The 26,046-nt window shown below is 40.4% G+C and overlaps 4 protein-coding genes across 5 annotated transcripts; all 4 read left to right on the forward strand.

The window, feature by feature from the left end:
• Positions 1-372: 372 nt before the first annotated feature.
• LOC133955598 (ribonuclease P protein subunit p25-like protein) lies at positions 373-2,020 on the forward strand. Its single transcript, XM_062390512.1, has one exon. It carries the CDS (start codon positions 989-991, stop codon positions 1,637-1,639), a length of 651 nt encoding a protein of 216 aa, XP_062246496.1. The 5' UTR covers positions 373-988; the 3' UTR covers positions 1,640-2,020.
• A 2,526-nt stretch (positions 2,021-4,546) lies between these two features.
• LOC133955599 (cytochrome c oxidase subunit 5A, mitochondrial) lies at positions 4,547-7,497 on the forward strand. Its single transcript, XM_062390513.1, has 5 exons — positions 4,547-4,707; positions 5,563-5,679; positions 6,633-6,754; positions 6,869-6,985; positions 7,078-7,497. Exons 1-4 carry the CDS (start codon positions 4,635-4,637, stop codon positions 6,983-6,985), a joined length of 429 nt encoding a protein of 142 aa, XP_062246497.1. The 5' UTR covers positions 4,547-4,634; the 3' UTR covers positions 7,078-7,497.
• Positions 7,498-8,170: 673 nt separating this feature from the next.
• On the forward strand, positions 8,171-21,173 carry LOC133955571 (AT-rich interactive domain-containing protein 3A-like). Of its 2 annotated transcripts, none has more exons than XM_062390473.1 (9): positions 8,171-8,225; positions 10,286-10,873; positions 15,985-16,059; positions 16,160-16,232; positions 17,522-17,705; positions 18,405-18,640; positions 18,868-19,143; positions 19,228-19,317; positions 19,830-21,173. In XM_062390473.1, exons 1-9 carry the CDS (start codon positions 8,184-8,186, stop codon positions 19,967-19,969), a joined length of 1,704 nt encoding a protein of 567 aa, XP_062246457.1. In that variant the 5' UTR covers positions 8,171-8,183; the 3' UTR covers positions 19,970-21,173. The 2 variants fall into 2 exon arrangements, with proteins under 2 accessions (XP_062246457.1, XP_062246459.1); XM_062390475.1 differs by lacking the exon at positions 8,171-8,225 and adding an exon at positions 9,179-9,551.
• A 689-nt stretch (positions 21,174-21,862) lies between these two features.
• Positions 21,863-25,742, forward strand: LOC133954628 (uncharacterized). Its single transcript, XM_062389043.1, has 5 exons — positions 21,863-22,501; positions 23,041-24,053; positions 24,428-24,575; positions 25,343-25,503; positions 25,593-25,742. The coding sequence occupies exons 1-5, from the start codon at positions 22,357-22,359 to the stop codon at positions 25,737-25,739; spliced, it is 1,614 nt and encodes a 537-aa protein (XP_062245027.1). The 5' UTR covers positions 21,863-22,356; the 3' UTR covers positions 25,740-25,742.
• Positions 25,743-26,046: the final 304 nt, after the last annotated feature.

The raw sequence follows: 26,046 nt of genomic DNA on the forward strand, positions 1-26,046 counted from the left end.
AGACACTTCACCCACCCCTCCATCGGCATAGTGGTGCGTGGATAATGAGCGAATTTTCAATTTTTGGGTGAACTATCCCTTTAAACAGCCGCTCCGAGGTGCGATTGTCTCTGAAATGCCATGGACTCAAAATTACGTAGCGAGCATTTTCTGGGTCAGCCCAGCTGGCGATGGACTGAAGGGAGCCGAGCTGTGAAGTTGCTGGAACAGCCCAAAGGAAGACATTTCTCAAGGACCATATGGCTCTGTGATGATAGTGCAGAGGGGACGTTGCCTCCAAAAACATGATATTTCCGTATATTGGCACAGCTACTTATTTATATCTTTACCCCAAAGGAGATTTTTTTTACAAAAATGCACATTAAGAATATCAACAAAACGTGACAGTCACGACCCAATCGTTTGAAACAAAGAATTGTTTCATGCCTTGTTAAATCTCATTAACTCATGTTTATTCATCTGTATGATTGAAGCAACCATACAGACAAATACAAATTCTGAGTCCTCGACTGTTTAACAAAGCCCCCCCCCCCTCCAAAAACCAACAGCCCAGAATGTGACAGACATTGTTAAATGTTGCATGTGCCTTTAAGAGCACTATGTCCCACTCTACATGTCTCGCTCGGAGCCTCATATGTGTTTGTTGGCATCAGCTGTCCTCAGAGCTGAATAGAGCAAGGGCATCTTTTCCTTCACGTCAATGGGATTAGAGGAAGAAATGCTCTGTTCATTCTGCTGCCTGTCATCTAAGTACTGTGGAGACAAAATGGAAACGCAGTGTAGACAGAAGATCACGACGTGTCACAAGTTTGAATTTCGAAGCTGCTCAGGGTTTTTAGTTTCTTGCACAAATGAACAAGAGGCCAATCTTCAGATCTGGAGGTATGTATGGATATAACCAAGGCTGCAGGCTCAGAGACATCATCCTCAGACATCATCCTCTCCTCGGCATCCTCTTCTGGGGCTTCCTTCTGAACCCACTGGTCAGATGAAGAGTTCAAATGCTGCATGCAGCACTGCAATGGAGCCACAGGGTGCCTCACTCAGCCCCTGTGTCCCGTCCTCCTCTGTGTCTTCAAAACTTGGCCAAAGCAACTTGAGGAGAATCAGCCGCACAGAGGACAGCAGTGTTTATCCCATCCCTGGCCTGGCAGATGACATTCTGCACATGAGAGTGAAGGAGGGAAGCAAGATCCGCAATTTACTGCGGTTTGTGACAGCTCGCATGCACGGGGAGGGGAGAGACAGCAACGGGACATCTCTGAGGCAGGTGGTCTTCACTGGCTCAGGTAGGGGAGTCACCAAGACTATCACCTGCGTGGAGATCCTGAAACGTAAAGTGGGAGGGCTGCACCAGGTGTCCAAAATCTACTACAAGACAGTGAATGAGGTCTGGGAGGATCCACAGCAGGCAGCTGCAGGGACAAGCACACAGAGGACGGTCCCTGCCATCTGTATCCTGCTCTCTAAAGACCCTCTGGATCCCCAGGAGCCTGGATACCAACCTCCACAGTCCCTGGGTGTTCCTGCAGAGGACACAGAGAGACGCGGGGCTCTGCTCAGGCCAGCTCAAAGTCCGTCCTCAGAGGACAGAGCAAAGAGACTGTGTCAGGACGACTGGAGCATGTGGTCTCCCTGAAGAAACCAGGTCTCACTGCGGATTGGAAATTCGTAAGACTTGGTTATTTTATCATGCCTGTCAGCCTCATCAAATTTTAAAGAGAATATGAAATAACTGAATTTAAATATCAGTCTGCTATTCAATGTTCATGTACAAACAATAAATAGATAAGCATCATTTTTAATGTTTGTATGGAGGTTCATTATATAAGTATTATAAAATGATAAGCACAACTATTTTTTTCAGATAAAGAAATTTCTTTCATTTGAGAGAAAAGTGTTATAAAGAAGTAACGTTCTGCACAGTTGTGAGTTTTTGAGAGACCGACTGACATTTTTGCCCTTATTTTTATCAAGAACCATACAAATATAATAAAATGTTGTAGAGTGCTGATACTTAACTTTGAACATTTAAACTTTATCCCATATAATTGTATAGGAGTTGCAGTGGATCACAATTAGCCTACAAATAAGTTATAATTCTGCATTTAAGCTTGCATATTGTAAAGTTTTTTGTGGATTAATTATATTATAATTATAGTGTATAGTTAAAATGACAATTAGAAAACAATACATTTCAAGATAAAGAATTTTGACTACATTTCTCTTACTTATTTGTAATGGAGAACTACATCTATATAATTATATATTGTTGACTGATATTACATTAACGTTGTTTTACTTTTTCTACTTTTCTTTATCCATTGTCTTTTTTTTTTATATACATACACACACAGACACACACTGTAATTGTATAAGAGTTCTGAGAATGGATATGTAACTGAAAATAATCCACAGTGATTTGTATATGCATGTTGAGATTTAAATTCTGTTCGACACCAACTTTGTAATTATAATTAGCAGCAATGAGTGTATGGTCATAATCTGATGCCATCAGAGCACCATAATAGTACACGCAGTAAGTGAAAGCTGTAAAAATAAACATCTTTATCATATTTTCTACTTTTAAAGGGAATTCATGAACATAATAATGAATGATAAGACAAGAATGTTTTGGTTAAATCTTGACTGATGAATTTGTCATCACTGAAATAAATAAATTAGTTGTGGAAATGCATCCCAGCTTAAGTTATGTGTTGGTAAGTATAGATGGATCTTTTATTGGAACAAATACCTTTCAGAACAAATGAAGTTCAAAACAAATATATGGTTTGAATGCCCTTGCACCTAAAACTGTCAGTGGTCAGTTGATTTTGGATCAAGGTCACTTATGTTATTATTATTATTATTAGTCCTCTGTCAGTTACACTGACACGCAGCACAGTGGGAAATTAGCATTCCACACCACAAGGCTGATAACTGACACACTGTAGTTTATATTCTTCAAACCTTTATAAAGAATCTGATATTGCTTCAGCGACTACTGTGTTTAATGGAGTCAAAGGTGAGGAAAGTTGTTTTTATGTTATGATTTCTAGCAGATAAGTTGTGCTTGGAGTTTTTATGGTCCCCCAAAGCACAATGCTGTCTATAAATACAGACATATATAAATACATCCTATGAACTGACTTGTCTGTGAGATGAACATATGACCCATTATCCATAGGGGACACCTCATATTTAGCTGTTGAATTGACTACGTGTTTGTTTTGGCAATTGCAGTTTGTGGTGCTGTTGAGATTCATATCATTATATGAATGTGTTGAGTGTCTGGCAATCATTAGAAATAATGTAATACAGTTAAAAAAAAGTTTAAAAAAAGAAAAAGACAAACTTTGCTAATTATGTTGAAAACTGTTGTACAAATGTACCTGACAGAACTGTTGTTATTTTGACTTGGTCACACCAAACACTGATTTGATCTTTTTAGGATACTGTTGAGCACCTGAGAGCCACTTTACCGAGTCAAATTCCCTGTTTGTGAAAACTTACTTGGCCAATAAAACTGATTCTGATTCTGATTCTGATAAAGCGAATGAGAGGAAGAGGCTGCAGCGCGCGGCGATGACATCTGAGGCAGAGCAACGTGGCCTGAAAGCAATAGCCCCCCCCAGTGGAGGTTGGCTGCAGGTGTTTTATTGCAACATCCACCATCATGTTGCTCAAAGATCTATGTATCCGTGGACAAGCCCTGCGCCAGACCATAAATGGAGCGCCGCCTGCGAACTGGATCAGGCAGTCAACTAGCGCTGCGCTGCTCCAATCTGTGACAAACATCATGTGACATACATCATGTGACATACCTCACTTTCCACAACCATCTATTATACACACACACACACCTTATCAGGTGGTCTATTTAAGCAGAGAGAAATTCCCTGTCATCCCATTTGCTTGCACTGCTGCTGCAGTATCGCTGCTGCAGTACCCCCCCCCCCCCCCAGCATCCACCTGTAGGCTCCGACGGGGGGCGGTTACAAGTATTGTCTCGTCACTCCCATCATTCCTGTGTAATCATATGGGGGAGTGACTTAGTTGGAGTGTAGACGCCAAACACTAAACCTGTTCTACTGCTGCAATAAACGTTTGAACGCGAGTTGTCTGACTGAAGTGAAACTCCAGTCAAACTGCAGTGGCTCTGGATCAGGGGATGAGAACCAAACTGGGCCCCAATATCTCAGGGGCACACACCCAGGTCTGATCAGCCCCTGGTGGGACTGCCTCATCAGAGGATGTCATGTGATTTAAAGGCAGAAACACATACTGACACTGAGGTAAACAACTGATGATTCGTCTTAGATATCTGCTGGTGGTTGGCTACTTCACATCAAACATGCAAGGGATATTCACCATACTGTTATATCCTCTAAAGAAATCAGTTTTCCGCATTAATATTAAATCAATTCATGAATAAAGTATTCACGTTTTATTGCCAATAACCTCTGAAAAATGTCAAAGTAGGAAGCTGGGGGTCAAAAGTACAGGAGAAAATATCAACGGGGCTGTGTTGGCGCATGCGCAGCAGGGGAGAGCGTACGTGCCGGGCCAATCTAGCTGGCGTTAGCTTCCTCCTGCCAACCCTCACTGATTTGTTTAGCTGGCAGAGCCGCAACATGTTCAGAGCTGCCGTCCGACTCTCTGTCTCCGGTGTCCGGAGTTTAGCCCGTGCGGGGCCCGGATGCCAAGGTACCGTCTCAGCGTTTTCACCACGTACTAATGTTGTTTCGTTATTCAACAGCCTGCTCGATATTTCTAGGAAGCTCTAGCGGAAATTCAAACGTGGCTAGCATGCTAGTGCTAACTCAACCCGGTGTACCGGTCAGCTAAAACTATGAACCTCATCATCACTGTTTTAATGGTTGTGTCACTTCACGTGTGTTGTGGTGTCACAAGACACCATACACACAGTTTGGCTGTTGGCTGATCTGAAATCTGCCCGGGCTGGAGCTCGGCTGGCTCCATGTCCTTGCAATGACCCGTTTAGAGAGCTCCCACTCGGGCCCTGTAGTTGTGCTTTCCGATGCTAGTTGCTAACATGCTAGCCAGGTTAGTAAGGTTAAGTAAGAGTGGCCGTGTTCAGTCGACTAGTTAGTCTCTGATATATTATCGATATCAACCTGTGCTTTGCGGTAGACAGTAACAAACAGGAAACATATTCATATTATTATTATAGATTCGACTGCAGTGATGCTACTAAAGCTTTAGGAATTGAAGAAGTTGAATGAGGCACATAAATATATATATATACACATATTGTTTATTTACAATCAATGTTGACTTAGTAATCGATTCCCACATTGCTTAGAATGATCAGATATATGATAGTACAGAGAGTGTTTCTTCAGTGTGTTTTCAGCCTGGCACGTACGGTCATATCAGGACAGCCACATTAGCTTCCACACAGCATTTGTCCTTTACCTCCTCGCTCACTGTAGACACCCTTCAAGGCACAGTTTGCCCTCCTGCACCACCTGAAACCAGAGGGCGCAGCTTTATTTTAGTGCTGTCATTAACTGTAGCTTTTATTGTTTCATTCTGCAGCTCCCTTGGCGTCGAGGTGTTACTCACATGGGAAGCAGGAGACAGATGAGGAGTTTGATGCCCGCTGGGTCACCTATTTCAGCAAGCCAGACATCGATGCATGGGAGCTGAGAAAGGGTACGTTAATGCAGCTGTAGTGACCCTGACCATCTAAAGATGCAAGCCCTGAATGATTATTGATTATTAATTAAGAATGATTTGAATAGGTTCATTGCAAAAAAAAGGATGTGTTACAAGCTAAGTTATTAGAATACAACAGTACTTATTGTGAGTCAAACTGTTGTATTTAGACCTTTCAAACGGGCGTTAATTGATTACTGACATTTCCTAAGTTTGAGAACAGATACCAAGTTGCATGTTTTTGTATCTGTACTCAAACTCAAATGATATCAAACATTCACTTCTAGTAGGTCAGGAAACTAAAACACTAAATTTTATATTTGTCATAAAGCAGAAATAATAAAGTACAAATCTGGCATGTGAAGGGTCGACAGAATCAATCATCACTTCTTTGAGACTTGGGATGTAGTATCACTGATTGGTCAACAGTGGCGCACATGATGATCTCATTGGTCTTCTTCCATGATATTACAGCTAAAGCAGTTGTTAGGATGACCCCTAATTATCTGAGGGGCTCATACTTTTAAGGAAAGTTTCCCTGTGCACACTGGCACAATAGTGTACGTGTCACCTGACCTGTCTCCTCAGTCGACCTTGACAAATAACAAACTTTCCACTGAGCTTTGAATATATCCCAGTCAGGATGCCCTGGCTTGAACAACACAGGAAAAAAACTTTATTGTGGAAATTGCTTATTATTGATCATTGCTTATTATTGATCAAACCTCATTTTTTCACATTAGAATGATGAAGCCTTTTATTATTATTAATAACAAAAAGCTTTTTATGTAGCAAAGTGCTTAACAAATAAAAGTTAAAATATGATAGGAAAAAAAGGACAGTTACACAAAAATAAATTACTTTATGTCAGACTTTCATACAGTGTTCCAATATGTAAATGTGACTCCTACCTCTATTCTCCAATTCAATAGTGTGATTTCCCCCCTCAGGTATGAACACATTGATCGGTTATGACCTGGTACCTGAGCCAAAGATTCTTGAGGCAGCACTGAGAGCCTGTCGGAGGTTAGACGACATGGCCAGCGCTGTCCGTATTTTGGAAGCTGTGAAGGTAAGTGGAAAGCTTCAGAGCTGATAAATAATTACAGGAAACTTGCCCGACCAACAACTTTGCAGTCATTTCAGTTAATGGTTAATATGATTTACCATTGATTTATTTCTTCAGCACAAAGCCGGACCTCATAAAGAGATCTACCCATACCTGATCCAAGAGCTGAAGCCAACATTAGAGGAGCTTGGTGTCTCCACACCTGAAGAGCTCGGCATTGACAAACTTAACTAGGTATTAAGTTCTCTGAATTTATTTTTCTCTCTCTCCATCTTCTATGTAAGGTTGCATTTAACATAAATATTTGTTTGTTTTATTTTTTTCAGATATCAGACGGTGGAGGTCCGGAGGACGGAACCCTTGTACTTTAATGTTTGCCTCATATAATACGTGTGATATTTAATTTGGCCTTTATTAAGTTCTTTTGCTTGTAAAATATTGATGAACCTAATAAAGGAAATTGTATCTTTATTGAGTGTTATAAGTATTTCTGAAAAATCTGAAATAGTACTAGGACATGGTGAGCATCGCTTGTTTACATGTTGCTTTAATTGGGAGCAGAGCGTCACTTTACACTGCATGTTGTCGGAGTGGGTCTCGTCACTCGAGGGTCCCATTTTGCCTCCAGGGAGCAGCGTTTTCACATGAATGTAAACATCATTCTACTGTATTTGGTTTAGATGGAAGCTGTTTTCATTTCAGGGAGACATTTACATGCTGATCAAATAAACTTGTTCAAATGGAAATTGGCGTTATGTCATTATCAGCACAACTGGACTATTGCAGAAATAACCTATTTGTAAAATTGATTTCTAAAACTATTTTCAACGACAAGCAATTCTTACAGTTCATGTTTAATTGGGAGTAGCTTAGCACTATGTCTTTAAATGGACTGGAGGTGACTAGAGTGCTGATGACCCTTGTTACATTATTTATGGAGCTTTAAAAGGTTCTAGTGTTTTCTGTTGAGAGATGATTGCACTCCGTATAACCAATTCCACACAATGAGGATTCAAACTATTTCCATCAATAATTGATATATACACATACCACATATGTTTAAGATATTCCTTATATATTCACTATTACTGTGTAAGTTAATTCTCTCTTTACTTGTTTATTTAAAAAAGTCACCACTCTGTAATGCTAAGAAAAGAAAAACATTTTTTAATTCAATATTATTTTTGCGACCCAAATACCAACAAGAATGTTCTGAAAAGCATTTTATTATTCCTTGTTCGAAAGTTGAAGTTTAAAGTCAAGCACAGTCTAGGCTTTATATCCTTGCAATGGCCCCTTTAAAAGCCGTGACTGATCCTTTTTTCTCCCAGACTGTGAGAATGAATTGTACTTCCTCTCTAAGTGGCTCCGCCCAGGATGTTATCTTTCCACCTCAGTCTGTTGATGGAGTCCCATGAAACTTGGTGGAAGGATGCGATGTTGGTCAACGGAGAACTCCTCAACATTTCCGCTGGTGGGAATATTTCATGGATCTTGAATTGATTAAAATGAAGGGGACCATTGGGCCTCTGTGGTGGTTTGTATTCTACTGGGTGTCATGTTTGTTGTCTGAAGCTCCTTTATTTATATCTGATAGATATATATATATATCAGATCAAGTCAACATACTTGAGCCTTAAATAGAGGGTGGAAGGAAGGATAATTACAGACTCCCACTAAGCTCTGTTACGTTTACAGCTCAGAATAGAAGCGCATATTCCTTAAGGTACCAGGATTTTGCCAGGAAGTTGGTATATTAGCCAACCAATAAATTAGAAATATACCGATATTCTCAGTCTTATTAAACTTATAATATAACTGTGACGTGGCACCTGGAAAGTGGCGGACCCATTTATATGCTGATACCTTGAGTTTATATGGTTCCTCTTTGGAATTAACTGACAATATTAGAACAAATAAAACATATGACCTAAATCATATGAAGAGGCCGTTTAACATTTACATATTGTTTGGACAAGTGTGAACTTTCATTTCTGATCACTTCAATCTCTAATTTATTCGTTAATCGCACAGTTTCCGATTATAATAATGCCTTCGCAAAATGTAGACTCTTATTTTTTATCCGTTAAAGTTCTTGACTGGCTACTTCGCTAGCATTTAACATTTGAAAAGTGGACTTTACAGCCAGAAGGAATTTCCGTGCACATGTGTGGGTTGTGAAAAGCAAAGGGTAGCAGCCTGTGGACATGGAGGTCAGATCTGTTTGCAGAGTGAATGAAGAGAAGCAGCTCCAGGCAAAAAAAAAAAAAAAGAGTTGTTGTATTTTTAGCAGAGGTCGTGTTACCTCAACAACACCCGCACACGCACACGCACACACCCCCACACACACGAACAGGGTAATAAGAGCAGTGGTTTACAGCTCTTTTAGGGTGGGATTTCTTTGAGGAGTGGGCGGATCAGCCCCGCAGATATGTAGGCGAAGAAAAACCCTCCTGCGCTTTTACGCACGGGGCGGGCCTTTCATTCATGCATGTTGGGGGGTGTATGGCACTCCGTCAGAGACAATCAGAGATGTTTGAGTTTCCATGCACAGTGACCAGGGAGGTGAAGCGGCGCACAGCAGTATCACCCCTCCTCCAGCCCCAGCTCCCAGCACACGGGCCTCCACGTCCACAGCACAGGGGCGTTTAAATCACAGCTCAGCGCAACTATCTGCTTTTTATCTGTCGAGTTACGAGAAGGAAGCTGGTCATGAGATGCGATTTGTTTGCGCTGGACGACAGAAGGAAACACTAGATCAGACCTGTTGGCGATGATGGATTACTCCAAGGCGCAAATGGTGAGTGTCGATGGCTGCTGGGTAAACGCTCCCGCTCGTGTTTGTTACAGTAACAAAGCAAATGGCGATTAATGTAGTCATCATCCAGAGCAGGGTTACTTTCACGGTGGAGTTTGCTCTGCAGTTTTTGTTTAGGGTAATATCGCTTTTACTTGTGGCTTAATATTCGCATTTATCTGTACTTTGGATTAAGTTTATTACCATTCAAAAAAAATAAAATAATCGACGAGTCGATTTATAACAGGAGGCTTTTTCTTTTGTTTCCCCTTTTTAGTCTTATTTATATTTAAGTAGATTTCCCTAAAACGAGGCCTCATGGAATCTTAATGAGAAACATTTGTATCCCGATTTCTGCTCGACTAAATCAATACATTTTCTGTTGATGATTGTCTAAAGGCTTCAAGCTTTGTTTTCATTTAATCCCCCATTAATGTGCTTTCTGAGGAAAACACTGCCTCTCTTTCGAAAAGTTTCACTTTAACTTAAATATATACATATATGTATTCAAAACAACCAGACTAAACTTACATTTTAAATGAAGGTTTGGTAGAAGTTTAGTTCCTGCTTTGGCCTTTTTGTTCTTGTTGAATGCAGTTTGCAGTATCCAGTAACTGTGGATCTTTTCCTGCACCGAAGCAAAAAAACAAACAAAAAAACACTTTAACAAGCCGTGAACAACATTTTCTCAATCAAATTTCTCCCATGGTGATTTTTGTTCATTTTATTGTCCATAGTCAAGCTTATCCGAGGAGGGCAGTTCAGCTGGGTTTCCTCAGTCCAGTCCTGCTGGGGTGAAGCTGGAGGCAGTGATGGAACATCTGCAGAGGCAGCAAGAAGCCAAACGGGAGATGAACCTGCAAGAGAAGCATCTTCAAGCTCAGATGCTCTTCGCTCAGCACGCCTCAGCGGCCAGAGCCTCTGTGTTGTTCAGCAAAACGGACGCACAGACTTACCAAGATGCTCAGCAAGCAGCTTTGCACAGCCACCTCAGCAGAATGCATCGAGATGAGGAAGATGAAGACACGGATGAGGAGGAGCAGGAGATGGCTGGGAATGATGATGATGAGGAGCAAGATGAAGAGGATGAGGAGAATGGGCCTCCTGGACAGGCGAAGAAGCCCAGACTACAGCAGGTTCCCGGATTCCCCTTCTCTTCTTATTCCACATCTCAATCCGCTGCTGTGAAGCAGATGTCCGAATCTTCACCTCCAGTAATCAAACAAGAGCGTGAGGAGAAGGAGCTGCAGTCTCCTGCAGGTCCACACGCCTTCACTTCGCCCAATGGCTTCACTGACTGGGGCTACGACGAGCCAATGAAACAAGTAAGCTACCAAAATCAAAGAGTATATTGTGATGTCCTTTCATAAATCACAGGTTCATCCAATCCATTGCCTCATAGGAGTAAACTATACACACTATATTTCAATTTTTAAGCAGCCACAGCCTCATTCAAAGTTTTCCAGTTTGAAGATGTACATATGTGACTCCAATCTTCAGTTTGTGTAGGCCACGCTCATCTTATTAATTGTTGCCATCTTCCTGCTGAGTCAGGCTGACCACTCTACCGGCTGTTTTCTCAGAAGTGAGAAAGCCAGGGTACCCCCTTGGCAATGTGCCCAAGCTTGATAGTGTTGAGGCCAATTACCGGCCGGCCAGAGGTCTCTGCTTCTGCCATACTCCAACTCATGTCTCACACTTTCAAAAACGCGTTCTCGCCTCAGCCAGAGCTAATTGGTCTTGGCTCTGGTCCAATGTTATCTGTTCAGAGAAGCTGGCTCAGGACGGACAGAGACGGAGCAGAGGATTAATGAAATGGCCTCAAGCCGGTTTTTATGGTCATGGTTTGCTTTGGGGGTTAACTGTGGTGCAAGGAATTTCTGGGTTTGGTGGAGGATCCCCCCCCCCCCCCCTCGTAATATCGGCCACGTCTCCTTTAAACATGTAAAAATAACCTGCATTAAACATGAGATCCTGGAGCCAGTATTTACGAGCATGTTTTCCAGCAGATGTTTAACTACTTACAGGAAACGGAGGGTCTCCTCGTGGATTCCTTTTCTCCTTTTATGGGGGCTGATCTGATTGGTTCCTGTGTGTGTTTCCCTTGAAAAGGCCCCACTTCAATACAATGCATTATGATTAATGAGGCCTGTGGGCAGAGGGTCGGCTGCGTCAGTGCCTCACAGCATACCAGCAGGCAACTGCCCATAAAGTTTACTTACAGTAGTTTCAGTGGAGCAGAATGAGCTTCTGCTTTCTGTTACCAAGAGTGTTTGTTGTAAGTTGTTTGTTATTTAGAGATATTTTAGGCCAATGTTTGTTGTTTCTTTTCTCCCTCTATTATCTGATTGTTGGCTTTAAACATTGTGTGAAACTACGGGTCATTTTTTATATATTTAAGAGCCGTGGTCACAGATGCTGGTCAATAGGCATTTAAAACCTCAACAAGGCCAGAAAATTCACAGCTGACGTAGCTCAGAGGATAGCTTTGCATAATTTAGCCGTTGCTTGGCAACACTAAATGGCAAGTTAATTTAGCCGCAAGTAATCAATACATTATATACAACTGCATTGAGAATGTGTTTCCTTTGCCTTCAGTGCAGCACACAGAGCCATGAGGGAACACAACGATGAGATGTGAGGATTTAAGGCCTAAATTTAGTACCTCTGTGTTTAGGCCTGTTTTTACAAATCTGCATCAACATGTCAAATGTTTCATTAACTCTTATCCATCATGTGAAAAAATAGCAGGTGATATATAAAGAATAGATTAACGAGCACCTTCATATGTAGTCAGATTATCTTTTAGGAATTTCTCTCAATCCTGTTAACCATTACATAACAGTTGGATGTAAAAGTAGCCAGGACCTGTTTATCATCACTAACCAGGGAACATTGAGCCTAACAAGCCATAGTCAAATCTATGGGCTTTTAGCAGATAAAAGAAAACAAATATTTGTATTTTTAAGATTGAATTTTAAAGCTGGATTCCCTTTGTGTTTTACCACAAACTTGTTATGTTAAAATCCATGGAAATAAGTCCACTTTATTACAACTAGTCTTACGCGTCATTCTTTGCAAGTTAATGAGTGCCTGGTTTAGATTTATGTGACTTTACTTGTCTCTCTCGTTTCCGTCCTTTTTTTTATTTTCTCTTTTAGACTTGCCAATCAGACCTCTGTAGTTAGTCATGGTCCTGCTGTACAAGCTGGACAGCCATTGTTCACTCCTTGTGTGCGGTCTGACTGTAAAAGCCCTTAAATGTAGCATGGGCGGGGACAAAGGGCCCAATGTCCACTGGCCGACTAAGCCCCCGGCTCAGCGAGGGGCCAGATAAATGATCTTGACTTGTTCGGGTGACTAAAGGCTCAATAATTTGATTTGGATTAAACATTTGGTCCCCCTGCTGTTGCATTGAAATTTGGGGAGGGATACGTTTTCACTGTCGCTCTGCTGGAACAGTCACACAAGTTTAATGAAGCTCATTAAAGGAGGAAGTTTCCAGTTACTGTTAATGCATCAAGCATATAAATCGGCATTTCCAACACAGTGTGAATTCTTTTTCATTAATCTTGTCTAGTTAAACTGACACATTTTACAGATCTGCTTTTATGTGGAAACGCACATTATCTTGATAATTAGTCATGTAAATACATAATATCACCTTAAGCCTTATAATAATAAAAAAGGCCTTTTTTAACGAAACAAAAGAAACCTTTTCCTGACCTACATACTGAATACTATCAGGATTCCCAGGGTTGGATGTGTGAAAGCTCTGTGAGCAATTAACTGAAAGCTCTTTGTTAATAGATCCACAGTAGGTCTCACTTGCTCATCAATAAGGGGGGAAGGGTTTTATTTCCATTTGATGGTGAAAAGACTGCCATGTTTATCTTCCCTCACATCAATAGGCTCTCTGCTGTGGGAGTCCTTTTATTACAAATCGTGAGTTGGCGCTATTACATGTGTCAACAGCTCTGCCACCTCAGAAAGAGATTTGTGTGTAAAGTGGATACATACTGTTCAACCAGTTCAGTCCACTTAAAAAACAGAGGAGCAGAAAATCATTTCCCAGAAAAAAAGCTGTTAGCCCTCTCGTAGTTTATTTACACTGAATCAAACAAAGCCAGCATGTTACTGCCCCCATGTGTGATTTTAGATAGAGTCAGAGGTGCGATGTGTAACACAGCAGTGTCAGCGTTTTCCCCTCCATGCTACCTCACCCCTTTATTCCGCCCTGCGACTAGAGACTATACCTCTGCTGTCGCCAATAAAGGCAGATCAGCAATGTCCCCCGATTACGTGTTTGCACCTTTTATACAAAGTGAGGCAGAATTACGGTGCAGCGTTTCCCGCTGTGAGAAGGGGACTGTTGTTAAACATGTGTCTGGTGGAACAGCGGGGCCTGAATAGGCCACACTTATACCCAAGCTTCTGTAGTAGTCAGGGGTAAATGGACTTATTTTTGAGTATTTCAAATAATAAAAAAAAATAGCTGGGAAAATGTTAAGCTGTTATACTTGTTTTGTATTTTAAGGTTGTTAACAACTGAGCAGACAGGTTTAACTGAAAAGCAAAAAGAAAATATGACAGTTAAGGTTAAATGCTAAAGGTTAAAGTAATTAAGTCTTTAAAATGCTGAGCTACAAGTGGATAAATGCTAAAATATTTGCCTACTGGGTAAATATTTGAAATTGTTAGATAAAAGTAAATGATTAATAGTTATAAAAGATTAAAGTTATGAAGTAAGATGGTTAGACATTTAGATAAAAGGATTGGGTCGTTCAAGTCATTAGTTAAACCTATTTGAGCAGATATAAATAGAAACGATAGTTAGCCAAATACCTTGGATAAACAATTCAAATACTTAGTAAATGATTAGGTAAATGATAAATGGTTGAAACGTATCAAAGTTATGAAGCTACATTGTAAGAAAGTTCGCTAAACATATTGGACAAATAGTTGTTAATGCTAAAAGTAATTGAATGTTGAAATAGAGCAAAGTTAAGAAGCCTAATGGTTTTGTTGCTGGCTGAAATTGAGTCATACGTTGATTAAATGTTGCAAATAGTTTAAACTGTTGTTTTGCTTAAGGTTAAGATATTAGAAAAACAGTAGTAAATAAAAGGTATGTGTAAATAGGTAACGCAAGCTATTGGATAAATGGTTACAATGCTCTTGTAGTTTTAAATTTAATCCAGTTTAAACTTTGTCCCTCAAAATGCTGGTAGGACTTTGCAGGGTCACATCTGACAAAGGTTGGGAACCACTTTACACCGTCCTGCAGCTGTTGATTGTGTGTCAGCATGTGCTGGTTAGATTGTGTTTATACTATAAACACAAGGAGAGTTACAGCTGGACTGGAAGTTAACAGTTAATAGGTCCCTGTATATTTAACAGCTCTAAGTTTATAGTTAACAGCACCAGATGGGATCACTCTGCTGGGCCAAACACGTAGTGAATTAGCCTTAAGAAGAAAATGTACATTTAAATAAAAACAATTAAGTGAAGTCATTGTGAGGGGACAGCAAGTAAAGACAAAAACAGTCTATTATTTTGAATAACCACAAAGCATGATATATGAAGCATTTGATCCTTTGACAAACTAAAACATGATTTGTTGTCTAGAATACATATGCTTTGTTTTGACATTAAACACGAGCAGGAGCTGAACGACATGTAAGCAATGTCCTTCACATGCCCACAGAAAACAAACCAGTAATAGATTTCCAAAATGAAAACAAAGATGTCACGGGGCTGCAACTAGATCCTCACTGGTAGTAAAATAAATAAATTGTCTTGTCAGTTTGGAGCACCCATAGGAGGGATACTAGAAAAACACATCAACAACTTAGTGTAATTGTAATGACAGACTGTTTTCTACCCATCATGTTTGATTTTCAGACTTGCATCATCGTGCAGCTCTTGCTCTGCAGAACAATAACTCCTCAGCATGTTTTTCCGCACAGTTGCACACACACTGCCCTCCACTCACATTTTTAACCTTTAACTGTCATTTTAAGGGGGGTGGTTGAGGGAGGAATAACATGTCACATTAAACTACCTAATGAGCATGGGGCCTTTCACTATTCTCTGAATGCTGTTCATTAATCTCCATTTTACTGAGCCCCGCCTTTTTACGCTTTGGTTTGAGTGCTGAATGCAGGAATTCCAGATTCTGTGGGGAAAATTAAACAAATTTTTTTTGGAGGATACAACATACCAGTGTTTTTATTTGAATATATTAAACTCTTTAATACTCCCATGTCTCTATATTGCATGTCTGGTGGTCAGTGTATAAAGTTCCATCCTGTACAGCACATTACTCAATGCACATTCATTTTGGTCTGAGGCCATTTGAAAATTACCAACCAGCCACGAGACAATCTGGGGGACAAACTGCCAACTGATGTTTTTCCCTGGTGTGTTCTTACAGAGAGGAAGTGCTATCTGGGCTGAGGAGAATGACGGAGGGAAACTGAGAGGAGAACCATCCAGGGACTTTGCCAAAGTGAGTAGATTCAGCGGATGATTGTAAATAAGACAAAGCCTGAAATAATCAGAGGAAGAGTTGGTTCGCTTGTTGCTGATGTTATTTAATGAATTTTCAGCTTTATGAACTGGATAATGACCCACAACGGAAGGAGTTTCTGGATGACCTCTTTGTCTTTATGCAGAAACGTGGTAAGACCAATTCATGATTTCATACATGTTTATTAAGTTTTTCTTTGTGGACCCTGAAGCTTGTATTTTGTTGATTTGTATTCTCTGCTGTTCAAGTTAAACTGCATGTGACAATATAAACCAACCGTCATTGACCACTTGTCAAAGTTTACTCATATTTGGACAAGCTGGATAAAGATGCCTTCAGGGTTAATTTAATTATTTTTCTTTTGATTAAAGTGACATTTATGGGAAAACCCCAAAATGCATTATAAATATAATTTCCCATGTTGTAATTCCAGCATAGTATACCTGAAATTATTACCATCTTTAAAAAAAAAATTAGAATTACTTTCAACCCATGTTTTTGAATATCCAAGAAAATTGAGTAGCTTGAATAGGATTAGAAATAAGAATTTTCACAACGTTAATGCCTAAACTACAAAAATTGTAATTGTTTCAATATCTTATGATTTGATTTAAACTGGAGATTGCTCTGTAATGTGTATGAAATTTATACTGTGTATTTATTAGGTACTTCTGGTGAAATTATTTCAAATAAAAAAAATCCTCATTTATACCGTCATTTATAATAATACATTACAAGTTTCAAGAGTTTATTATCAAATACACAACAATAACACTAAGCAGTCGCTGGCAATGATCTTAATGATCTCTGAATTTGATAAAAATGCAATAATGTCAAATTTTCAAAACAAACCATATTTAACTGAGGCATAATAAGAGAAATATAAATATGCCGTCCCTCAAACAATGTACTCTCTTGATAGCTTTACTCATAACGTTGTTTAGTATTGCTAAGTTTGCTGCATCCATAGGACTTTTGTTTAACTGGAAATTGTTTACGTGTGACCTCAGCAAAGCTAAAACGAAGTTTCTTTCCTCATGTCAGTGGCATGTGTTCCTCTTAAGCACAAAGTAATCTTAACCCTGCTCCTGCTTTTTAGCCTACTTCATTAATTGGCTTTTCTCCAAATCAGGATTTGAAAGGTTGCCTGTCACCGTGGTGATTGGCAGACACGGCTGGCTCTGAAATAACTCCGCCTCCTGCACTGCAATCAATGCAGCAACAAGGCTGCTGTTGTGGAATTATCCCAACCCCCATCCCTCTGAAATAGGCTTCATTAGACTAGTCTGACTACATAGATTATACATGCTAAGCCATATTGCTTAACGTTAACCTCGGGTACTTATGAGACTGACCCCTTCTTCCCTGTGCTTCGACAAAAAGTGGAAAATAAAAAAAGCATCGCCATTTTTTCATTGTGTGTATCCTCCCGTCTATTCAGGAACTCCTGTGAACCGCATCCCCATTATGGCAAAGCAAATTCTGGACCTGTACAGGCTTTACAAGCTCGTGACCGAGAAGGGAGGCCTGGTGGAGGTTATCAACAAGAAGATCTGGAGAGAAATCACCAAGGGTCTCAACCTCCCCACGTCAATCACCAGCGCTGCGTTCACCCTCCGCACCCAGTGAGTGGCTCTCAGATTATTAACACAAACCCTCATGACACTGAAGCCGTTTGTTAAATCTTCAGAAAACCAGAGGAGCAAAAGGAGCTCTATAAAGTTATATATATCTTTTAAAAAATAATTGCTTTATTACCTTTAGCCTGACGTTTTCATCTAAAGAATAATGACAATAATAGAAAAATAATGACAGACTTTATTAACTTAAGTACATTTAATTATCAAGCCGTCTTATTTGCTTTATAGAGCATGGTGCACCCTTTATGAGCCTAGCAGCACCAGGTGTATCTTTACACAAAATAATTAATGGGTTTATTCATTTTATTATACCTTCAATATTATTATTTTTTTAATAGATTACAAGAGAGAAATGAATTTGACTCAGTAATTATCCATTATTATTATTTAATTGATGGATACGTTGGAAACACTAACCAAGAGCCATAAACCGTTTATACAAATTCATTGATTAATTCAAATGAAACCCCCAGGAGTTTCCTATTCTTTTGAATTAGTTTGGAATTGATATCATTCAATGTGAGCATAACAACAGCATGTGATTGAAAATACATGCTGGATGAAACTTTAGGATAAATCCAACCAATATGCCTGTAATTAATGCAGGCACATATCATTAAGTGCAGCATGTTTCTAAATCATTTTTACAAGGATCCAATAAATGTTCAAATGCTTTCATTGCAGGTATATGAAGTACCTGTACCCGTTTGAGTGTGAGAAGAAGCGACTGAGTTCTCCCGGTGAGCTGCAGGCCGCCATCGACAGTAACCGCAGAGAAGGCCGACGTCCCAGCTACACCAACAGCCTGTACCGCTACTCTCCCTCCCCGAGCGCTGCTTCTCACTCCCTCCTCTCCTCTCCCACGACCCTACACAACAACCTGAACTCATCCGCTAGTCCCAACCTAAAGAGGAACCCAGGTATGACATTATCAAAGTTATTATTGTCTCTAAGAAAACCAATGTTACTTAAATTATCTGGGTTTATGTTTAACAGTTCAGATCTCCCCCACACATTGAGAATGAAATTGAGATATGTTTCAATACAAATAGAGTTCAATTTTTCATTTATCATCGTATGATTTAAAATGATTTATTATATAAATACTATCAATTTTAAACGATTTTCACTTTTTCCCCCCAATCAGATGAGAGCCATACCCCTCTTATACCCACCCGGCTGCCCATGGCTCTGTCCCTGGGGCAGCAGCAGCAGCAGCTGGCACAAGCGGCCACATTGGAGCACCTCAGAGAGCGGCTGGAGAGAGGAGCTGCTGCCGCTGCCGCAGCCGATGCTCCGGAGAAGAAGATGATGCGCCTGGCGGAGGAGCAACAGCGCCTCATGCAGCAGGCGCTCCAACAGAACCTCCTGGCCATGGCCTCTCACTTCAACCCAATGAACCTCAAGATGAACAATGGACACGGTGGGTTCATCGAACATTACAGACACATTTTAATTATTAAACATGAAGAGTCAATTCATTTGAGTTATTGTTGTTCTTCCACAGAGAGCAAACAGGACTTGTCTCTGAGTATCTCCACTAATGGAGCAGCCAGTATCAGTATGTCTGTGGAGGTCAATGGAACTATTTACTCAGGTATGTGACGTCTTTCCTTTTTGAATGGAAACAGTTTTGTTTCCTTATAAATTCCAAAAGTAGTGAGGAAATGTTAAGGGGATTTATTTCTACTGAATTAATCATTTTAATTGTATAATTTACTAATGCATATATCATACCATCTGTAAGTCATTTTTATTGTGAAAACATAGCACATGTTTAACTGAGAATGTACTTTACTCTTCTCAGTTTACTCCTTTTTCTACCTAAAGGCAATATTTATATTTTGTTTGTTTTTATTTACTGTCTTGTGTCTCTGTTGTTTGTACCTATTTGTTTCTCTTATTTACGTAACATTATCATTTTCATTATTTTTATGAATTCCTCTGTACATAAAGAAGTTAATATAAAGAGAAGGAAGTCAAAGTCTACACTGAACTTTACATAGAATATCGTAATGACTGCAAATAAAACAGGCTGAACACACACACGGCATGTTTTCAACACTATTGTTTTGAATACTAATCCTTCCTCTGATCAATTGATTGTAGGAAAGCTGTTTGCCCAGAAATCTGCTGCTGCCGTGGCGTCGCAGGCTGTGACTCTGGCAGGAACCAGTGGTTTCAGTGCCCTCTCCTCCTCACACAGTCCCTCGTCTTCATCATCCACCTCCTCTAAGGGACCAAATTAAGGTTTACTGGCTTTTAGATCTGTCAAAACAACAACCAAGTGTACCTCTCTTGTCAGACAACTCTGTGAACTTAGGGAAATCAGCCGCAACACATTCCACCATAGTTTTTCCATTACTCTGACGGCGTAATGTGCTCGTCAATGGGACACTGGTGTTTGACCAGATTGACTGTAATGTAGAATTGAATCACAGTTTACCTTAGTGCCTGGCAGAAGCTTCTTTTTCAAATGTACTGACACTCATGTGTAAAGGGCTTTACATGGTTTGTTTAGAAGTGTCTTTAGAGCAGAAAAGTGCACAATGAGAACCGATTCCAACAGGTTTTTTTCTTTTGGTGTCAGCTACGTTTGTGGCTAATCATCAAACAGGTCTGTAGCTGCCCTCTTTCCTTAGTCCTCAGTAGATCGGTGTGGTTGCCAAAGTGCAGCTAGTGAAGACCAAAAAGCTCTATTTCAGAACCATAGGTTTAATGATTATCAAAGGTTTTCACTGAAGCCATTTTTGTTTTTTATTTTACTGTTGGCAAACATTTGGTTTAATTTCAGTGGAAGCGTGTAGTTTGTTGTCAGCTGTAGTATTTACTTAAGAATCAAATGCAATTTAAAAGAAATTGGTTGATGGTTGGTTGAATTTTTTTTTTTTTGTAATGTATTTTTTTTTAATTTAATAATTTGGCCTGGCCTTAAAAAGTGCAAACATGTATCAGTTTTGAATCAAAGGCAAATTTTGGGGGACAAGTTTCCTGCAGCGAGATGTAGGCCTGTGTTAGAAAAGAAGTGATAAAACATTTACCTCATTTGACTTCCCATGATTGTAAGTTTTGTGGGAGTGTGTTCTGGACTCAGGAATGTCCTCTGGACTTGTCTCTGTTCCATCTCATAATATATTGCTGTGTTGTATTTGTATAAACGTAAAGAATGTATCATTAATGACCTCAAGCTTTTGACAAGTGAACACTGAAACAGTGCTACCTCACTCTTCTAGAGAAATATGCAATAGATATTGCAGCATGTGTTGGTTTAGCCATCTGCTGAAATAGACTGCATGTGGACAATCAAGTAGACATATCACTGCAAACAAATGTCACTGTGAACTTGGCAAAAAAATCAAAGTTAATGTTAAACTCTGTTTTGGTATTTGATTAACATATTTCCTGGACATGTAGCCATGAGGAATAAAGAAATCTTGTGTGCTGTTGACAAAATGTGTCCTGTTGTCATTTTAGATATTACAATGTGTTTCAGTTTGAATGGATCTCTAATATGTAAGTCAATCTATTGAAATTGTAAGGATTATTATTTATTTCATATTTCCATTTATATAAAGACGCTCTGTTATATATTAAACTACCCAGCTGCATCTTTAGTAATGATCATTACAATATATAATTTTTTTTCTTTCTTAGGCACTTTCTTCAAAGTGATTATTTATAATAATTCTATAAAATTGATCCACTGAGGAGACTATAAAAAGAATGCTGTACTTAGTTGAGTGACCAGGTGGGGGTAGCATTTCCTCCTCTGTAGTACAGAGGGGTAATACATTCACACAAATAAAAATGCATTTTCCAGTTGATTATTATTTTGACATCTTTGGAACCTGGAGCTAAAAATAAAAATGTTGGTGTCAAACCAAATACATTTCACCTCTCATTAGGTCTATGAATTAGCAGCGCCACATGGTGTATTTTGAACACGAAATGCAGGAAAGAGTGTGTTTTGAGATTTAATTCCTGAACTCGGATGTGCAACAGACCTATGAGAGGAGGAGGAGGCTGCACTAATGGAGATAAGAACTGAGGGGAGGAGTTGCAGGATTTACTGCCGGGGTAGTTCTTCTATAGTGACACTGCTGGATTGGTATCTGGAGCAGTGTGAAAGAAAGATGCTACACGGCACAATTGAGAGGTATTATGAGATGGATGTCTCCGCCCACAGTCCCCGCCCCCCAGGGAGGAATAGTACCGGATCAGTCACTCTGCAGATGAGGGGATCACTGTGGTGGGACAAAGATAGGGATGAACTGTATGGAGAAATTAGGACATCAGGAGGACTGACAGATTTTAAAGAGGCTGAAAGACTTGATCGAGACTTTTGGAATAAAGGCCATGAATGACAGATATATTTTTTTAAATTGTTCGGATATCATGTAACAGCTGTTGTTGTTGAAACTTGTGATTCTAAATATTCAGGATTTTTTATAGGTATGTTGGTTTTTGCCTTTTTTACTTTTGCACTCAACAATGAAGCAAATATTCATTTGGAGATATCTCCAACACTGAAAGCCTGCATGGGTTTTCATCAGTCAACCAAATGATCATCTTTACTGGGAGCTCTCCGCCTCTGAGGATAATTCTCTAGGAAAGCCTCCAGCCCACTGTTTGCACCATGCCTTACCACGATGAAGAGTACCCTGGTCAGCCTCTGTGGCAGTCTGTCCTGCTCTTCTGCTGTAAGGGGATGATCGAGGGCATCATGGTCGTACTCTTCTTCTGGCTTCTGGTGCAGGTCCTCTTCACCAAACAACTTGAAGGTACGGTCTTAAAGGATCATGTTTTTTTTATTCTTATATCGACTCATATACCTATAAATAAATTAAAAGAGGTGACTGGAATCCAACATCCGGTCCAGTCCAACCGTGAAGAGTTCTCTTGATGATTCCTCTGTAAACAATAAGGGACCAAAGCCAAAGCTGATGGGACATCACAGATGTCTACTTAAAAGAGTAATTTACATTTTTGTTACAGCAGTTTTTAGTAGAATATTTGCTCTTTTTTTTACAATCTCTCCTTCATAAATCAACAAAGAATTTCAGGGGGCAAAAGAGTGGATTATTTAGAATAACTGTATTTTTACACAGATGGATCATGACTTTAATCTCTTTCACTGGGATAGGAAGGGGTCTAATGAAGAGGAATTAACATTAAAATACTTTTAACTGATGTTTTAAGAAAGACTTAAAAATGCAAAATGTCATGCAGCATGTAATGCTCCAATCCAGGGGCTTCATTGAATTATGTTTGAAAACTCCTGCCATCTGACAGCCCTTATTATTCCCCCTCATGTCTGCAGTTCACATACAAATTCTCCTCTTGGTCGGCCTCATCGTCTTCTGTCTCTCTTTGATCCTGGGATGTGTCCTGTGCTGGAGGAAAAGTCAGATTTGTTCAGGGAAAGACAAAGATCCTGTGACACCACCCCCTGCTGAACCTGTGACCTTTGCCCAGAGCTCACCTCACCCGGCAGCGACAACAGATTCCAGGCAGCAGTATGAGGAGCTGGACGGTGACCTGCTGGAGTATCCTTCCACATTCACTAGCCCTGCCCCTTCTGAGGGTGAAATCACCTCTCTGCCGTTTTCTAATCATGCTCGAACCACCTCTGAGCGGGAGAAGCAGCCAAAGACTTATTTTTCCTTGCGCCGTCTCAGCACACCACCGCTAACGTCACCCCTTTATAAACCCATAGATCCCAGCCACACTTCCCTGCCCACCTTTCCCAAGCTGTCACTATTGTCCAAAACATGTAATGCTCTGCAGAGGCGCTGCCCTGTCACTGAAGACAATGTATCTTGTAATGAACACAGCAGGCTCACCAACCCCGGTGCTGTCTCTCCCTCTATGCCTGAGGAACCGATCCCACTAACTCCACCGAGCTATGGCTCCAGTGCCAGCTGCAAACAGCCAGCCTCACAAACACCCTGCCTCCATTTCACCATGGCCTTCTCTCCAGAGCAACACACCCTGGCAGTCACCGTCACCGGCCTGAGTGGGACGCCTCACAGACTGGAGGACGTGTCCGTGCTGGGCAGCCTGCCGCCTCTCTACCCCTGTCCCACACAGGCCTCCGTCCAGAGCCGCCTCAGCACGGGGCCACGCAGCCTGGTGCAGCTTTTGAAGGTGAACTCTGTGCATGAGCTCCAGAGGTGCACGCTCAGAGCAGCCGTGTACACTCGGCAGCCACACAGCCTGGGAGGCACCGTGCTGGGTGAACTGGAGGTGGAATGTGGAGGAACAGACTGGAGAGCAGAGCATCCAATTCACTACACGAAAGAACTAAACCCAAACAAGGGGAAACTAAAAAAGGTAGTGTTGGGTTGAATCAATATCAGCCAGTGTGACAATATATCTTCAGATAGAGGAATAGCCAGATTCACCTATAACACAGTGAACCTGGGGGTGTGGGGGTCCTGACATTTGCCTGGTTGGTGATCCTGCCTTCACGAGAGTTAACAGTTAAAGTTATCTTCTAAAACTATTAAAGAAAATTATGCTTACGTTTTTATTACAGTTTTTGATTTTGATATTCGGCAGATGGGTGATCTTGATTTCTGTGCTCAGTAATGTCTCGATTCATTATCTTAGGTACTTCCTGTCGGCAGGGTTCTAAAAAGATAAATTCTCATTCCCCCCTGACAGACGTTTCCTGTCTTTGTTGAACTTTTGCCCTTTGACAGCAGAGTTTGAACTCCAAGGATGCACAGGGGCTTAGCTGTCCTCCGCAGATCTTCATTTTGCTGCAGTATCAGTCTCTGGCCCACCGGATCAAAACCACAGTCCTCAGAGCAGATAACCTGGAGAAACTCGCCCACATGTCTGCAGCACCAGGTAAAACTGGCATTTGCAGTCGCTTGAGTTTGACTATATATGTGTATAGGAATCCCATAAGGGCATGATGCATGGAGACATTATGTAACCATTTAAGGACCCAACGTTTGCTTCGCAGGGGCAGAGGTAAAATAATTCCCTATGTTTGCTTTTAATGTTTGAGGGATTAGATGATGTCTACAGGATGCGAATGCTGCCGGAGATCATCCCCCTTTTTTTAATAACATTGTGGTTTAATCCTTTACTCTTCACAATCCCCGGGAAAATGTTCCAATCTCCTCTGGATCTCTGGTCTGACAGTTATAATCTTTGTTTGCATTAGCCTGTCTGCGCATTATTTCCATCCTAAAGACCCATTAGATTTTATGATATCTGTTTCATGTGCAGTGTGTCACACACACATAATCTCTTTTTGGTTTAACATCAGATTCTGAAAGAAGAATATATACAGTCGAGAGGAGAGAGGACTTTTTAACTATGGTTAAAGACCATTGTTATTATTTATTCCAGTTAAATACTCAGGTTTGTAACTGGTCTGTGTATATAAATGTTGCGTTCCAAATTAAAATGTGTGTTTTAGATCTAAATACAAACCTAAACTGATACAGGGATTAAATATATGGCAGCTGAAACATTATAAAAATGTATTATTAAAATCTTACTTTTTGTCTATGTGGTATATAAACACAAGGAGGAGCTACTACATCTCATTGTTAACTGTAATATGTATCTAATGGTCAAATTTTCCTTTTGAATCTTATTTTCAGATTACATGGTGGTGATCAATCTGCATCACGACAGAACTGTGATCAGCAGCAGAGAGACTAAGGGAGGCGGCTGCACTGTGTGGAACAGCTCATTCCTGTTTGAGCTTCCTCCAGGAGACATCAGTCAGCTGCCCCTCATGCTGGAGTTCATAATCACACAGGTACAAATCGCTTTGGGAGTTCACACAAGATTTTTTTTTATTTTAACTACACAATAAATGTCCTATTCTGCTCTTTTCTTATGTGACAGAATCACGTGGACCCAGAGGCTACAGTTCTTGGTCGAGTTGTCATCGGTGCAGGGGCTGCGGATGCAGGCCGAGCTCACTGGAGGGACATGTGCAGTCTGCAGATGGAGCAGGCACGCTGGCACAATGTTGAACCAGAACCACAGTAGATACACATGTCCTTAAGAATTGTTCTACGGTCAGTGGACCTCATCCACTCTGAACTCAGAGCTGAACTAACATTTCTAATGGATGGATTCCTGAGCAACATGGCCTTATTTGAATAAATCCATCTGGGAGTTACATAATCATAATTTGTGGAGTGATACATTATAAGACCAGATATTGTATAATAGTATATTTGTCAAACTGTTCAACAAAGGAAAAACGTGGTAGGCGAACGGAAAAATATGGTCTATATTTCTAAAAATACTGTCAAGTGCTACTTAAGTGTTCTGTCCACTTGTCATTTATATG

This window comes from Platichthys flesus, chromosome 6 (genome assembly GCF_949316205.1).
Source record: "Platichthys flesus chromosome 6, fPlaFle2.1, whole genome shotgun sequence".
Classification (NCBI taxonomy): domain Eukaryota; kingdom Metazoa; phylum Chordata; class Actinopteri; order Pleuronectiformes; family Pleuronectidae; genus Platichthys; species Platichthys flesus.